The 16,864-nt window shown below is 43.1% G+C and overlaps 1 protein-coding gene across 1 annotated transcript in view; it reads right to left on the minus strand.

Moving 5' to 3' along the window:
- Positions 1 to 16,864, minus strand: part of PLB1 (phospholipase B1) — a 166,038-nt gene that overhangs the window by 14,202 nt on the left and 134,972 nt on the right. The window contains exons 44-53 of the mRNA XM_073628788.1: positions 16,546 to 16,609; positions 16,182 to 16,240; positions 14,513 to 14,580; positions 14,109 to 14,152; positions 12,897 to 12,996; positions 12,105 to 12,156; positions 10,392 to 10,472; positions 8,052 to 8,117; positions 6,800 to 6,894; positions 5,978 to 6,059 (exon numbers count right to left, since the gene is read on the minus strand). Coding sequence (XP_073484889.1) covers positions 5,978 to 6,059; positions 6,800 to 6,894; positions 8,052 to 8,117; positions 10,392 to 10,472; positions 12,105 to 12,156; positions 12,897 to 12,996; positions 14,109 to 14,152; positions 14,513 to 14,580; positions 16,182 to 16,240; positions 16,546 to 16,609 — 711 coding nt within the window. The remainder of the gene's footprint in view (positions 1 to 5,977; positions 6,060 to 6,799; positions 6,895 to 8,051; positions 8,118 to 10,391; positions 10,473 to 12,104; positions 12,157 to 12,896; positions 12,997 to 14,108; positions 14,153 to 14,512; positions 14,581 to 16,181; positions 16,241 to 16,545; positions 16,610 to 16,864) is intronic.

Below are 16,864 nucleotides of genomic sequence, written 5' to 3' on the forward strand. Positions count from 1 at the left end.
AGATAACAGAGTATAGAAGACGGAGCAAGTCAATCCCAGATATCAGAGTATAGAAGACGGAGCAAGTCAATCCCAGATATCAGAGTATAGAAGAGCGGTGAAAGTCAATCCCAGATATCAGAGTATAGAAGAGCGGTGCAAGTCAATCCCAGATAACAGAGTATAGAAGACGGAGCAAGTCAATCCCAGATATCAGAGTATAGAAGAGCGGTGCAAGTCAATCCCAGATAACAGAGTATAGAAGAGCGGTGCAAGTCAATCCCAGATAACAGAGTATAGAAGAGAGGTGCAAGTCAATCCCAGATAACAGAGTATAGAAGAGAGGTGCAAGTCAATCCCAGATAACAGAGTATAGAGGAGCGGAGCAAGTCAATCCCAGATAACAGAGTATAGAAGACGGAGCAAGTCGAACCCAGATATCAGAGTATAGAAGAGCGGTGCAAGTCAATCCCAGATATCAGAGTATAGAAGAGCGGTGCAAGTCAATCCCAGATAACAGAGTATAGAAGAGCGGTGCAAGTCAATCCCAGATATCAGAGTATAGAGGAGCGGTGCAAGTCAATCCCAGATATCAGAGTATAGAAGAGCGGTGCAAGTCAATCCCAGATATCAGAGTATAGAAGAGCGGTGCAAGTCAATCCCAGATATCAGAGTATAGAAGAGTGGTGCAAGTCAATCCCAGATATCAGAGTATAGAAGAGAGGTGCAAGTCAATCCCAGATATCAGAGTATAGAAGACGGAGCAAGTCAATCCAGATAACAGAGTATAGAAGAGCGGAGCAAGTCAATCCCAGATATCAGAGTATAGAGGAGCGGTGCAAGTCAATCCCAGATATCAGAGCATAGAAGAGTGGTACAAGTCAATCCCAGATATCAGAGTATAGAAGAGAGGTGCAAGTCAATCCCAGATATCAGAGTATAGAGGAGCGGAGCAAGTCAATCCCAGATAACAGAGTATAGAAGAGAGGTGCAAGTCAATCCCAGATAACAGAGTATAAAAGAGCGGTGCAAGTCAATCCCAGATATCAGAGTATAGAGGAGCGGAGCAAGTCAATCCCAGATATCAGAGTATAGAGGAGCGGTGCAAGTCAATCCCAGATATCAGAGTATAGAAGAGTGGTGCAAGTCAATCCCAGATATCAGAGTATAGAAGAGCGGTGCAAGTCAATCCCAGATATCAGAGTATAGAAGAGCGGTGCAAGTCAATCCCAGATAACAGAGTATAGAAGATGGAGCAAGTCAATCCCAGATATCAGAGTATAGAGGAGCGGAGCAAGTCAATCCCAGATATCAGAGTATAGAAGAGCGGTGCAAGTCAATCCCAGATATCAGAGTATAGAGGAGCGGTGCAAGTCAGTCCCAGATATCAGAGTATAGAAGAGCGGTGCAAGTCAATCCCAGATATCAGAGTATAGAAGAGCGGTGCAAGTCAATCCCAGATATCAGAGTATAGAGGAGCGGTGCAAGTCAATCCCAGATATCAGAGTATAGAAGAGCGGTGCAAGTCAATCCCAGATAACAGAGTATAGAAGACAGAGCAAGTCAATCCCAGATATCAGAGTATAGAGGAGCGGAGCAAGTCAATCCCAGATATCAGAGTATAGAAGAGCGGTGCAAGTCAATCCCAGATATCAGAGTATAGAGGAGCGGTGCAAGTCAATCCCAGATATCAGAGTATAGAAGAGCGGAGCAAGTCAATCCCTGATATCAGAGTATAGAAGACGGAGCAAGTCAATCCCAGATATCAGAGTATAGAAGAGCGGAGCAAGTCAATCCCAGATATCAGAGTATAGAAGACGGAGCAAGTCAATCCCAGATATCAGAGTATAGAGGAGCGGAGCAAGTCAATCCCAGATATCAGAGTATAGAGGAGCGGTGCAAGTCAATCCCAGATATCAGAGTATAGAAGAGCGGTGCAAGTCAATCCCAGATATCAGAGTATAGAAGAGCGGTGCAAGTCAATCCCAGATATCAGAGTATAGAAGAGTGGTGCAAGTCAATCCCAGATATCAGAGTATAGAAGAGAGGTGCAAGTCAATCCCAGATATCAGAGTATAGAAGAGCGGTGCAAGTCAATCCCAGATATCAGAGTATAGAGGAGCGGTGCAAGTCAATCCCAGATATCAGAGTATAGAAGAGCGGTGCAAGTCAATCCCAGATAACAGAGTATAGAAGACAGAGCAAGTCAATCCCAGATATCAGAGTATAGAGGAGCGGAGCAAGTCAATCCCAGATATCAGAGTATAGAAGAGCGGTGCAAGTCAATCCCAGATATCAGAGTATAGAGGAGCGGTGCAAGTCAATCCCAGATATCAGAGTATAGAAGAGCGGAGCAAGTCAATCCCTGATATCAGAGTATAGAAGACGGAGCAAGTCAATCCCAGATATCAGAGTATAGAAGAGCGGAGCAAGTCAATCCCAGATATCAGAGTATAGAAGACGGAGCAAGTCAATCCCAGATATCAGAGTATAGAGGAGCGGAGCAAGTCAATCCCAGATATCAGAGTATAGAGGAGCGGTGCAAGTCAATCCCAGATATCAGAGTATAGAAGAGCGGTGCAAGTCAATCCCAGATATCAGAGTATAGAAGAGCGGTGCAAGTCAATCCCAGATAACAGAGTATAGAAGAGCGGTGCAAGTCAATCCCAGATATCAGAGTATAGAGGAGCGGTGCAAGTCAATCCCAGATATCAGAGTATAGAAGAGCGGTGCAAGTCAATCCCAGATATCAGAGTATAGAAGAGCGGTGCAAGTCAATCCCAGATATCAGAGTATAGAAGAGTGGTGCAAGTCAATCCCAGATATCAGAGTATAGAAGAGAGGTGCAAGTCAATCCCAGATATCAGAGTATAGAAGACGGAGCAAGTCAATCCCAGATAACAGAGTATAGAAGAGCGGAGCAAGTCAATCCCAGATATCAGAGTATAGAGGAGCGGTGCAAGTCAATCCCAGATATCAGAGCATAGAAGAGTGGTACAAGTCAATCCCAGATATCAGAGTATAGAAGAGAGGTGCAAGTCAATCCCAGATATCAGAGTATAGAGGAGCGGAGCAAGTCAATCCCAGATAACAGAGTATAGAAGAGAGGTGCAAGTCAATCCCAGATAACAGAGTATAAAAGAGCGGTGCAAGTCAATCCCAGATATCAGAGTATAGAGGAGCGGAGCAAGTCAATCCCAGATATCAGAGTATAGAGGAGCGGTGCAAGTCAATCCCAGATATCAGAGTATAGAAGAGTGGTGCAAGTCAATCCCAGATATCAGAGTATAGAAGAGCGGTGCAAGTCAATCCCAGATATCAGAGTATAGAAGAGCGGTGCAAGTCAATCCCAGATAACAGAGTATAGAAGATGGAGCAAGTCAATCCCAGATATCAGAGTATAGAGGAGCGGAGCAAGTCAATCCCAGATATCAGAGTATAGAAGAGCGGTGCAAGTCAATCCCAGATATCAGAGTATAGAGGAGCGGTGCAAGTCAGTCCCAGATATCAGAGTATAGAAGAGCGGTGCAAGTCAATCCCAGATATCAGAGTATAGAAGAGCGGTGCAAGTCAATCCCAGATATCAGAGTATAGAGGAGCGGTGCAAGTCAATCCCAGATATCAGAGTATAGAAGAGCGGTGCAAGTCAATCCCAGATAACAGAGTATAGAAGACAGAGCAAGTCAATCCCAGATATCAGAGTATAGAGGAGCGGAGCAAGTCAATCCCAGATATCAGAGTATAGAAGAGCGGTGCAAGTCAATCCCAGATATCAGAGTATAGAGGAGCGGTGCAAGTCAATCCCAGATATCAGAGTATAGAAGAGCGGAGCAAGTCAATCCCTGATATCAGAGTATAGAAGACGGAGCAAGTCAATCCCAGATATCAGAGTATAGAAGAGCGGAGCAAGTCAATCCCAGATATCAGAGTATAGAAGACGGAGCAAGTCAATCCCAGATATCAGAGTATAGAGGAGCGGAGCAAGTCAATCCCAGATATCAGAGTATAGAGGAGCGGTGCAAGTCAATCCCAGATATCAGAGTATAGAAGAGCGGTGCAAGTCAATCCCAGATATCAGAGTATAGAAGAGCGGTGCAAGTCAATCCCAGATATCAGAGTATAGAAGAGTGGTGCAAGTCAATCCCAGATATCAGAGTATAGAAGAGAGGTGCAAGTCAATCCCAGATATCAGAGTATAGAAGACGGAGCAAGTCAATCCCAGATAACAGAGTATAGAAGAGCGGAGCAAGTCAATCCCAGATATCAGAGTATAGAGGAGCGGTGCAAGTCAATCCCAGATATCAGAGCATAGAAGAGTGGTACAAGTCAATCCCAGATATCAGAGTATAGAAGAGAGGTGCAAGTCAATCCCAGATATCAGAGTATAGAGGAGCGGAGCAAGTCAATCCCAGATAACAGAGTATAGAAGAGAGGTGCAAGTCAATCCCAGATATCAGAGTATAGAGGAGCGGAGCAAGTCAATCCCAGATATCAGAGTATAGAGGAGCGGTGCAAGTCAATCCCAGATATCAGAGTATAGAAGAGTGGTGCAAGTCAATCCCAGATATCAGAGTATAGAAGAGCGGTGCAAGTCAATCCCAGATATCAGAGTATAGAAGAGCGGTGCAAGTCAATCCCAGATAACAGAGTATAGAAGATGGAGCAAGTCAATCCCAGATATCAGAGTATAGAGGAGCGGAGCAAGTCAATCCCAGATATCAGAGTATAGAAGAGCGGTGCAAGTCAATCCCAGATATCAGAGTATAGAGGAGCGGTGCAAGTCAGTCCCAGATATCAGAGTATAGAAGAGCGGTGCAAGTCAATCCCAGATATCAGAGTATAGAAGAGCGGTGCAAGTCAATCCCAGATATCAGAGTATAGAGGAGCGGTGCAAGTCAATCCCAGATATCAGAGTATAGAAGAGCGGTGCAAGTCAATCCCAGATAACAGAGTATAGAAGACAGAGCAAGTCAATCCCAGATATCAGAGTATAGAGGAGCGGAGCAAGTCAATCCCAGATATCAGAGTATAGAAGAGCGGTGCAAGTCAATCCCAGATATCAGAGTATAGAGGAGCGGTGCAAGTCAATCCCAGATATCAGAGTATAGAAGAGCGGAGCAAGTCAATCCCTGATATCAGAGTATAGAAGACGGAGCAAGTCAATCCCAGATATCAGAGTATAGAAGAGCGGAGCAAGTCAATCCCAGATATCAGAGTATAGAAGACGGAGCAAGTCAATCCCAGATATCAGAGTATAGAGGAGCGGAGCAAGTCAATCCCAGATATCAGAGTATAGAAGAGCGGAGCAAGTCAATCCCAGATATCAGAGTATAGAGGAGTGGTGCAAGTCAATCCCAGATAACAGAGTATAGAAGACGGAGCAAGTCAATCCCAGATATCAGAGTATAGAAGAGCGGAGCAAGTCAATCCCAGATATCAGAGTATAGAGGAGCGGTGCAAGTCAATCCCAGATAACAGAGTATAGAAGACAGAGCAAGTCAATCCCAGATATCAGAGTATAGAAGAGCGGTGCAAGTCAATCCCAGATATCAGAGTATAGAGGAGCGGTGCAAGTCAATCCCAGATAACAGAGTATAGAAGACAGAGCAAGTCAATCCCAGATATCAGAGTATAGAAGAGCGGTGCAAGTCAATCCCAGATATCAGAGTATAGAGGAGCGGTGCAGGCGTTATGTGGGAAAGGCACAGAGACCTCCATGTGCTAAATTAAATGAAAATACAAACATTCTCATGCAATATTACACATTAACCTGGCCTAAAAATTAACATTTGATTTTTTTAAATTCCTGATTATAATAAATGAAGTGAAATATACACAAAGTTTCCATAAATTTACTTTTAAATCTAAATGTCTTCTTATGTTTCTGACTCTCTATAGAAGTCTGGAGGAATGATCTCAGTGCTCGGTCTGGGGACACAGGTCATTGCTGAGAGTCGCTCTGCTGTAGAAGAGCGCCCCCCACTGGTCACATCCTCACCTGCAGATCTCTGTTGAATTTCTTGATCTGGTTCAGCTCTGGAGATCCATCTCGCGGATTTATAAAGCACGGACAAGCGTTACTGCGGTGGAACAAAAGGATTTATTTGTATTACAAGGGCAGTTCAGTGGAATATACAAGAAGCGCAGAATGTACAGAGGACCACCTTCCGGGCAGTGTGTAAAGTATGGCCCCCGCTATATTCATTGCATAACGAGGGCGGTCCTTTTATGGACTCTGTGCCACCTCTGCCCCACCCACTACCTATCACCACACTAGAGGCGCTCTGTGAGTTCTTCTGTTCCTAAGGACCTTCCCCCAAGCTCAAAAACACTCCTACTGCAAGACTGCTTTCAACTTTCAGTTGATTTTAGCGCTGGGCTAAATTGAAAGAAAAAAAAAATGTGTTTTAAGGGATTACAGATGTGAATTAATGGATGTTTCTACTGTCACTGAAGGTTTTGCTTGATATTCATCTATATGGTGCCAGATTGTTCATCAGAACACTGAACCAGCCAAATCAGTCCGCGCCACCATTCTATTATCCCTACAAAGGGTTTACAGAGCTCAATATCTTCAGCTTCAGTTTACAGACATATACTTCCTAGGCTTGCTCCAAGTCAGTGACTGACAAGGTAGAAAAGCCAGGATGAGAGAGACTGTAGCCTGTATCTATCAAACATGTTAGCGGTGATCTCTCCCAGATTTCTGTCCTCACAGGTTCTCTTTATGGTCTCAGCCAATATGGTGTCACAAGGCTGGTGTAAGCCGTGTTTCTGGAAGACATCACAAGCTTGCTTGTAAATTAGTGTCAACACTTACGGTTTTAATAGGCTGCAGCCAATGGTGTCTGCGGTCACCGCGCGTAGTCCTTCTATCTCCATGATCTCCACCAAGTTGATGAACGCACGGGGCACCTGAGGAGAAACCAATCGCAAGCTGATAAATGGATACTGAGCCTTGCTAAGCATCATGGGAGATTTCTAAACAAACTTTATTCTTACTGATTGGCATCATCTTATGAAATCTGCAAATGCATTATAAGGATGTTAGAGGGCCTTTCTGGGGTGTGCTCCTCAGAGTCCCATATTATGCTGTTGAGGAGCCTTAGAAACCTGACTACTATCACCAGTGGCGTAATTAAAGGGGGGGCCTGAGGGGACCTTGACCCCCCCAATATTATAGTGTGACCCCCCATGTGCCCCCCTTTCCTTCTCCTCTCTCTATTCACCCTGCACTGGTGAGGCTGCATTGATGGGCACTGATAACGCTGCGCTGATGGGCACTGGTGAGGCTGCGCAGATGAGCACTGGTGAGGCTGCGCTGATGGGCATTGGTGAGGCTGCATTGATGGGCACTGGTGAGGCTGCGCAGATGGGCACTGGTGAGGCTGCAAAGATGGGCACTGATGAGGCTGCATTGATGGGCACTGATAACGCTGCGCTGATGGGCACTGGTGAGGCTGCAAAGATGAGCACTGGTGAGGCTGCGCTGATGGGCACTGGTGAGGCTGCATTGATGGGCACTGGTGAGGCTGCACAGATGGGCACTGGTGAGGCTGCATAGATGGGCACTGGTGAGGCTTCGCTGATGGGCACTGGTGAGGCTGCATTGATGGGCACTGGTGAGGCTGCACAGATGGGCACTGGTGAGGCTGCATAGATGGGCACTGGTGAGGCTGCACAGATGGGCACTGGTGAGGCTGCATTGATGACCTCCGGAGTGCATTCTATTCTATGTATATAAATTGCATTTTATGGTTGCTCCTGCTACTTTTGTCCCTGTCCCCCCATGTGCCCCCCCCCTAAATATGAAAGCTGGAGATGCCACTGACCACCACTATTTTATTATTATGATTAGTGATTGATTGGTAAACAGAAGTAATAAATGAATCCCTATAGGTGAGGATAAGATACACAATTACAATGTAGCCGTCCCCTGAAGATCATAGCCCTGTGCTGCAGACTCTGGACCCCTCCCCTTCCTAATAGCACCTATGGCTGATATTATTGATCAGGTTAGCGGGTGATGCACACCGTATACATTACTAACCCAGCGTGTGACCGTACTGTACCTCATCATAGAAGATGTCCAGAGCCGTCTGAAGATGTTTCATGTGATTCTCCAGAGAATATCGTGTCTGAGAAGGGAAACAAAAAAAGGAAATATCAATTTTACTCAACTTTAATTGATATTAAATAATAATAAAACTAATTATGAATCTTAACTACATTTATATAGAGCAATATTTAGTAGGAAGATATATTAGATGACATTACCTTCTAATTCCCCTTATTTATGACATGACAATTTACCCCGATAATGTCATACTTCATGTATTGCACCCGTTTTCTTACGCCGTGTACACGAGTCACATGACAGTATATTTTCAGCATTAGCACATCGTGAGATATTACTGCAAAGTGCAGCTGAAAAGATATTTTTTTTCACAAAACTTTCTCATTTTATACTTGTATACTGAATGAATTTTTTAATTCATATATTCTGTATACCGGTAAAAGCTCCCTCTATTGGATATATCAGGAGGTGTGTTTGGCATTTTCCGCTATAAAAACCACTTTGTGATGTTACAACCAAAAACGTAAATGTATTTTATTGGGATTTTATGTGATAGACCAACACAAAGTGTCACATAATTGTGAAGTGGAAGGAAAATGATAAATGATACAAATAAATATGTGAAAAGTGTGTGGGGGGGGGGGGCATTTGTATGGCGCCCCCCGGAGTCAATACTTTGTAGAACCCCCTTTCTCTACAAGTCTTTTTGGGGATGTCTCTACCAGCTTTGCACATCTAGAGAGGACATTTCTGCCCATTCTTCTTCGTAAAATATCTCAAGCTCTGTCAGATTGGATGGAGAGCGTCTGTGAACAGCAATTTTCAAGTCTTGCCACAGATTCTCAATGTGATTTAGGTCTGGACTGTGACTGGGCCATTCTAACACATGAATATGCTTTGATCTAAACCATTCCATTGTAGCTCTGGCTGGATGTTTCGGGTCGTTGTCCTGCTGGAAGGTGAACCTCCGCCCCAGTCTCAAGTCTTTTGTAGACTCTAACAGGTTTTCTTCTAAGATTGTCCTGTATTTGTCTCCATCCATCTTCCCATCAACTCTGACCAGCTTCCCTGTCCCTGCTGAAGAAAACCATCCCCACCACATGATGCTGCCACCACCATGTTTCACGGTGGGGATGGTGTGTTCAGGGTGATGTGCAGTGTTAGTTTTCCCCACACATAGCGTTTTACTTTTAGGCCATAAAGTTGAATTTTGGTCTCATCTGACCAGATCACCTTCTTCCACATGTTTGCTGTGTCCTCCACATGGCTTCTCACAAACTACAAACAGGACTTCTTATGACTTTCTTTCACCAATGTCTTTCTTCTTGTCACTCTTCCATAAAGGGCAGATTTGTGGAGAACACGACTAATAGTTGTCCTGTGGACAGATTCTCCCACCTGAGCTGTGGATCTCTGCAGCTCCTCCAGAGTTACCATGGACCTCTTGGCTCTTCTCTGATGAATGCTCTCCTTGCCCGGCCGGTCAGTTTAGGTGGACGGCCATGTCTTGGTAGGTTTGCAGTTGTGCCATACTCTGTCCATTTTCGGATGATGGATTGAACAGAGCTCTGTGAGATGTTTAAAGCTCGGTTGATTTTTTTTATAACCTAACCCTGCTTTATACTTCTCCACGACTTTATCCCTGACCTGTCTGGTGTGTTCCTTGGCCTTCATGATGCTGTTTGTTCACTAAGGTTCTCTAACAAACCTCTGAGGGCTTCACAGAACAGCTTTATTTAAACTGAGATTAAATGACACACAGGTGGACTCTATTTACTAATTAGGTGACTTCTGAAGGCAATTGGTTCCACTAGATTTTAGTTATCAGAGTAAAGGGGGCTGAATACAAATGCACGCCACATGCCAGATATTTATTTGTAAAAAAAATTTGAAAACCATTTATCATTTTCCTTCCACTTCACAATTATGTGACACTTTGTGTTGGTCTATCACATAAAATCCCAATAAAATACATTTACGTTTTTGGTTGTAAAATGACAAAATGTGGAAAATTTCAAGGGGTATGAACACTGTATGAATAGCACTGCACTACAGCCTATTCACAGCACAGTAGTAAAGTGCTGGAGGATGGCATAGCTGCCCAAAAATAATATATTTGATATAGTCATATGGGATATTTACCTCAGTAAAAAGAAATGTAAAACAAATAAACGTATCATTTTTAGTCCTGAACATAATGAATAACAATATATAGAAAACAATGTATCTATTCATTTAAGCCAATGTATCTAAAATAATATTAATGAACAATTTGCTATTCTAATGACTACCTGGATAACAAAACCTGTAATTCACTTGGTAGTGGTCTACTCACTCTGTTATGGCAGTACTGGCAGAGGTCATTGCCACCAATAAAAATGGTGATTAACTTCCAGTCATTTTCAAAATTAATAACCTGTAAGGCAGAAAAATATATGAGAGGGGGAGGGGTTCCTGGGGTTCGAAGGGTCATTATGGGACTTGTAGATCCTCAATGGCTGAAGGTTGCTCATGTGTTTTCTCTGTTGTGTCACGCTCTGTTACCTCACATACATTTCACACTTTAAAAAGATTTGGCCCCTCATTCTCAATGGGCTGCCAATGCATCATAGTGCACAAGAAAAAAAAAAAAACATTTTTTCAATGCACCCCATCACAGGCTGTAAAGGCTTTAAAGGCATTAATGAGAATTTTGGGCATTTTAGATTTTTTTTTGAGATTTCACAAACACATGCAGTTTTAAGATTTGATTGACATGTTTGGTATCTGTTTACTTGACACAACCTTTTTTTAATTTTTTAACCCTTTTAACCCAAAAATTAGGTGTTATATTGTATTTGTTTACATTAAAATTATCAAACCCAGCATGGGTTCTCTTAAAATCCAGGAGTCGAGGTTCTCATTAAAACTTAGCAGAGGTCCTCCAAACCCATTAAAGTTTTTGTAAAACCCAGGAGGGGTTCTCATCAAAACCTAGCAGAGTTCCTCATACAACCCAACAAAGGTTCTTATAAAACCTGCCAGAGGCTCTCGTAAAACCCAGGAAAGGTTCTCATTAAAACCTAGCAGAGGTTCTCATTAAAACCTAGCAGAGGTCCTCATCAAATCCAGCAGAGGTTCTCGTAAAACCCAGGAGAGGTTCTCATTAAAACCTTGCAGAGTTTCTCATCAAACCCAACAAAGCTTCTCATAAAACCTGGCAGAGGTTCTCGTAAAACTCAGGAAAGGTTCTCACTAAAACCTAGCAGAGGTCCTCATCAAATCCAGCAGAGGTTCTCGTAAAACCCAGGAAAGCTTCTAATGAAAGCTGGCAGAGGTTTTCATAAAACCTAGGAGAGGTCCTCATAAAACCCAGGAAAGGTCCTCATCAATTCCAGGAGAGGTCCTCATCAAACCCAGAAGAGGTCTTCAGCAAACCCAGCAGAGGTTCTCATAAAACTCCACAAAGGTTCTCATCAAACCCAGGAGAGGACCTCATCAAACTTGGCAGAGGTTCTCATAAAAACCCAGGAGAAGTCCTCATCAAACGCAGCAGAGGTTCTCATAAAACCCAAAAGAGGTTATCATCAAACCCAGCAGAGGTTCTCATAAAACCCAGGAGAGCTCCTTATCAAATTCGACAGAGGTTCTCATAAAACCCAGGAGAAGTTCTCATCAAACCCAGCAGAGGTTCTCATTAAACCCAGGAGAGGTCCTCATCAAACCCAGGAGGAGATGTTGTCATAAAACCCAACAAAGGTTCTCATCAAACCCAGCAAAGGGTCTTCGACAAACCCAGCAGAGGTTCTCATAAAGCTAAGGAGAGGTTCTCATGAAAACTGGAAGAGTTTCTAAACCAAACCTAGCAGAGGCTGTCATTAAACCCAGGAGAGGTGCTCATCAAACCCGGCAGAGGTTCTTATAAAACCCAGGAGAGGCCCTCATAAAACCCGACGGAGGTTTTCATCAAACCCAGCAGAGGTTCCCCACTCTGTAAAAAACTAGGAAACGAATGACAATCAAATTGAGTAACAATTGTACTTTGTGTGGACACATTGGTTCTACTCACCGTACTCTCCTTCATCTTATTCACCAGTGTCCTCGCCTGGGTTGTAATGTTCCTGACAAAGGACAACATCTTATTATTAAAGAGAAACTATATCAGTATTTGGTCAAGTTTTTCTTTCAGTATTTCTTATCTCTAACTGTGAACTGTTCTCATTTCCTCCCTATTTGTGTATTAAATACACCATTGAAAGCCTTTTGTTATATCTGCTTGATAAGTGCAAACAAAATACCGGTTGATCTTGCCAAAAATCCAATGTCCTGTGTCCTGTTAACACTTCCTGTGTTAACTCATAGAGAATGTGTACCACCCCCACCAGTTTCTCTATTTGAACTACAAGTCACTTAGTTACTATGCTGTGGATAACAAGACAGTTGGAGTGGTTGGAAAGTTTAACAAAAGACAATGGGCAGGGCTGACACCAAATAAATGCTGTGCATTGTCAGCCCAAGATAGGAAATTAGGAGCTGAGTGCAATTCTGGCAAATCAACAGGTATTTTTCTTGCACTGCAGATGAGCAGGTAAGTAATTGAGCCACTTCTGGGGGGGAGGCAACAGGATGAAATCAGCTGCAAAGTCACTGCTGGGAGGGGGTAGCAGAGGATTTGAGCTGCTAAGTAAATGCTACTGAAGTCATTGCTGGATCAGGGGGAGAGGAGCTGTTGAGAGGACAAGCTACTACTGGGAAAGGGAACGAGAGATGCTGAGCTAGGCCCCATGCACACTGTGCCTTTCCCCCCGGGTGCATGGGGCTCTATACATACTATATACATATTGTATACACTTTTACTTACTCTGCCTTGGCTCCACTAACAGCCACATTGAACATTTCATTTTGTCGGCCGGTCCCGGTGGAGTATCCCTTTATGTTGGGATTGAACTTCTTCAAGATGTCTTAAAGTTAAATAGAGAAAAACCAATGACAAATCATTCAGAAATGATACAAAGAGTTCCGTTATATCATTAGAGCCCCCTATAAAAGAACAGAGGTAAGACTTACTAGTCTCAGCCCCCGATCGATCTTCACTCTACTGCAGAGCTACTCTGGCCTGAGATTCTTCAAAATCCAAGACTCCAAAAAGTGTTGGATGCCTGAGCTCCTGACTGTGCAATGTGGCTCCACCCATGAGGGACTAAGTTACTGAATCCTGCAAATCTGGAACCTTGCGGCTGGAACCCTTGTGTACATTGGGGGTTGCCATCTGATACCCCTGAACAGACTCTATTGTCTTTGGAGCTTTGAAATTAAGTGAAGACTTGAGGCAGAGGTGGTGATATTATGTCCATTCTTTTTCTTAGTGATTTTTTAGCACTTTTAAGTCCAACTTAGAGGTCGATTTTTTGGGGTAAAAATGTGCCCCACATTACTCACCTTTAATCTGAATTTGTCCCCCACATCGCCTCTTTTCGGCCACAAGATGTCCTCAGCCCCCCCAGGTTGAAAGACACACATTGTCTCTCAAACCAAAAGACCGAGGACTGTACTGTGAGTGCACAGTGCCTTGGTCCCACCCCTGAGGAGCCATCACTATAGCACCCTTCAGACTGTACTGATTTAGAGAGCAATGCTGATCTCATCACATCAGTTAGTATTAAAAAAAAAAAAGAAAAAAACTGTGGGGAACCTTTAGGGAGGAGGTGGTGGCTAGGAGGGAAAATGTGGAGTCTAGTTCGACTTTAAAGGATCCGAAAATAGATTTTACACATCAGGGGCTGTGCTGGAGAGATCTGTACTCCTGCTATGACACCTATAGTGTGGTCCCCGCTCTCCTTGTTAATATTTTATTTGTTTATACTATAAGGAACACGAAACAAAAGAGTAGTTCCCCCCAAAGTTTGATGGGATCACAAAACTCCAAGGTGACAGAAAACAGAGCCAGGAACTATGGCAGGGAGTGGTCACCATCTACTACAAATAGAAGCCAGCAGGCCACCAGACTCCACCTATAACTTCAATATAACTTTTATGTCTGGACCAGTCCTTTCATGAAAGCTAAAGGACTTACTTGGAATTGTTGTGACTTTGTCCAAAGTGTCATCTCCTCCAATACTGAAAGATAAGAACACATTGCAATTAAATATTGCCCACAATTATTTCACAACAATTTATTTAAAAAGAAAAACTGTCCCTGTTATAGCCAATCAGATCCCAGCTGTTCAAATTATCCTCAGTATAGATAATGCAACTAATTTACAGGACACATTGAAATTTTCATGTTAGTCCAGCCCCAGAGGAGCTTAGATATTACACTAAGAGCAGGCAGGATGAACATGGCTGTACAAGCATCTGATTGGCTACTATGGAAGATACCTTATAATTGGTACAGTTACACTCAATTACAGTCAGTTACAGTCCAATTTCAACCATGTTCTCCATTGATTGTGACATCATAGGATAAGCAGCTCTCACCTCCAGGAGATTCCTCTCCACTCCGTGGCTACATTCAGGATAGAGGTTGCTCTGGCACCGAAACCAGCCTACAAACACATTACAATTAGTTCAGAAGGAGCATCTTCCAGGAATGTATTAAAGAGGGGCAAAATGGGCATTGGCATCAAACCCACCGGGACTGACTTACTAACTCCAACTGGGGTGCTTGCTTTGATCGACCAATATTACTTATATATCACTTATTGTTAATTTTACTTTTATTGTAAGTTGTAAAGTTTACAGTAAATATCTTTGACATCTCTCTCTTGAGTTTACTTTATCCTGAGACTAAAGATAGCTAGAAGTGGCATCAGTTTCAGAGACTAAAGGTTCATCAGTTTTAAAGTGAGGTGTGGCATTAACCATCCAACATGAGTTTAGAAAAGTTATGGAATATGCAGTAGGTTACATGGGCAGAACATTGTAGACACCTGATCATGACCATCACAGTCATAACACCTTGTTAGACATCCAATTCCAAAACTATGGCCATTAATATGGAGTTGCCCCTCCCCTCCTCTCATGGCCATTAATACTGAGTTGACCCGTTGGTGGCTCTGATATTCTCCAATCTTCTGGGAAGGCTTTCTACAAGCTTTTGGAATGTTTGCCCATTTGTGAGGTCAGGTACTTATGTAGGATGAGAAGACCTGGCTTGCATGTTGGGCCCCATGTTGGACACCAAACAAAAATAGCTGGCTTGCAGTGGATGTTCCAATTCATCTTAAAGGTCGAGGGCAGGTCAGAGCTTTGTACAGGACACTCGAGTTCCTCCACATCATGTGACCATGTCTTTATGGAACTGGCTTTGTACACAGGGCACAGTCATGCTGGAACAGAAAAGGGTCTTCACCAAAGGGTTACGATAAGTTTGGAAGAGCACTAAAATGTCTTTGTATGATGAAGTATTAACAGTACCCTTTAGTGGAGAAACCAGAACCCATCTGTGAGGTCAGGAACTGATGTTAGGCTCATCATCGTCATTCTGATTCGCCTCAAAGGTGTTCAGTAGGATTGAGTTCAGGACTGATGATGTAGTATCCACAGTACCTTTCACTGGAGACATCTGACCTCAATCATTTAGCCATATACATAGGTGTGATGGTAAGGTAGCTACAAACTTTTTGGAGCTCTGACTCCACCTCTAGATAGATGAATTACTTCATACAGCAAGCTTTAAAGGATGCATTCACTTTTGGTGAAGTTGTACTATAATAAATATCTCACCCCCTAAGTGGAGCTAATTTTGGACAATACCTTCCTCCTTGATTCAGCAATCTTTCCTCTGACAAAGATCTATCTGGTTCCTCTTCATGCAAATGCTCCATGGCCCCATCCATTCCTATTGGTGAGCAATACTCCAAGGGACCACTGAGGGTCACCATGAATATGACTTACCAATAGAAATGAGTGGGGCCCATGCACAGTATAAAGAGGTGCCGGATGGGTCCTTGTTGGAGGGCAGATTGGGGAGGAAGTCAAGCAATATAAGGGGGGGGAGGGGGATTTGTTGAAGGACGGCATCACTAATGGTGAAATTATAGTCATTATGATTACATATTGAGATGGTGAGCACCTCTGATTTTATTTCTTGGGGTGGAAAGAAGGCATGTCACTTTTTATTTGTAATAAATAGATGAAGACCTACCGTCAGTGAATCACCCAGCGCTGCCACCACTCGAATGTCGCCGGGACGCAGCTTATTAACTGAAAGAAAAATAGAAACATTGGAAATCATGAGGAGCAAACCTAATTGGTATCAAAACCAATGATTACTGATTGTAACATCAACATGACATTACAAAATATGTTCAATTACTGCGGCCAAATGTCCAGCTAATTTGTTGACCCATATTTCTGTGCCCACATGGTCTAGATTTGACAGAAATTACTCAGATAGAGTCAGTGAAAGCTACACCTTTCAGGTCATACAAGCACTAAGACTTGCAGAATAAAAGTTTCCATTTAAGGGTGCAAACAGGGAAAGAAGAACATTCTTGATGGTTCCTCACCTGATGTCGGCACGCTGTCAGAGACGGGTGCATAGTTTCGGCATTCCATGTCACTGCCCCAGTTCTGCATCACATAAGAAATACGACATCACTATAGACAGTCATAGGATAAGGTGACCAGATTTTTTAAATGAAATCCGGGGACATATATTTTTTTTTTTATTGGCAAATGGTAAACTTTTTTATAAGCATAATTTTCCTCAAATTATAAATGCAGTGTATGTGGTATGTGTATATGGAATGATTGTATGATATATACTGTACGTTATTTCTCACATTTTCTCCATGAGATACAAAAAAAGAGAGTTCAGGGGTGCGC

The sequence above is a fragment of the Aquarana catesbeiana genome, linkage group LG04 (genome assembly GCF_042186555.1).
Source record: "Aquarana catesbeiana isolate 2022-GZ linkage group LG04, ASM4218655v1, whole genome shotgun sequence".
Taxonomy (NCBI): domain Eukaryota; kingdom Metazoa; phylum Chordata; class Amphibia; order Anura; family Ranidae; genus Aquarana; species Aquarana catesbeiana.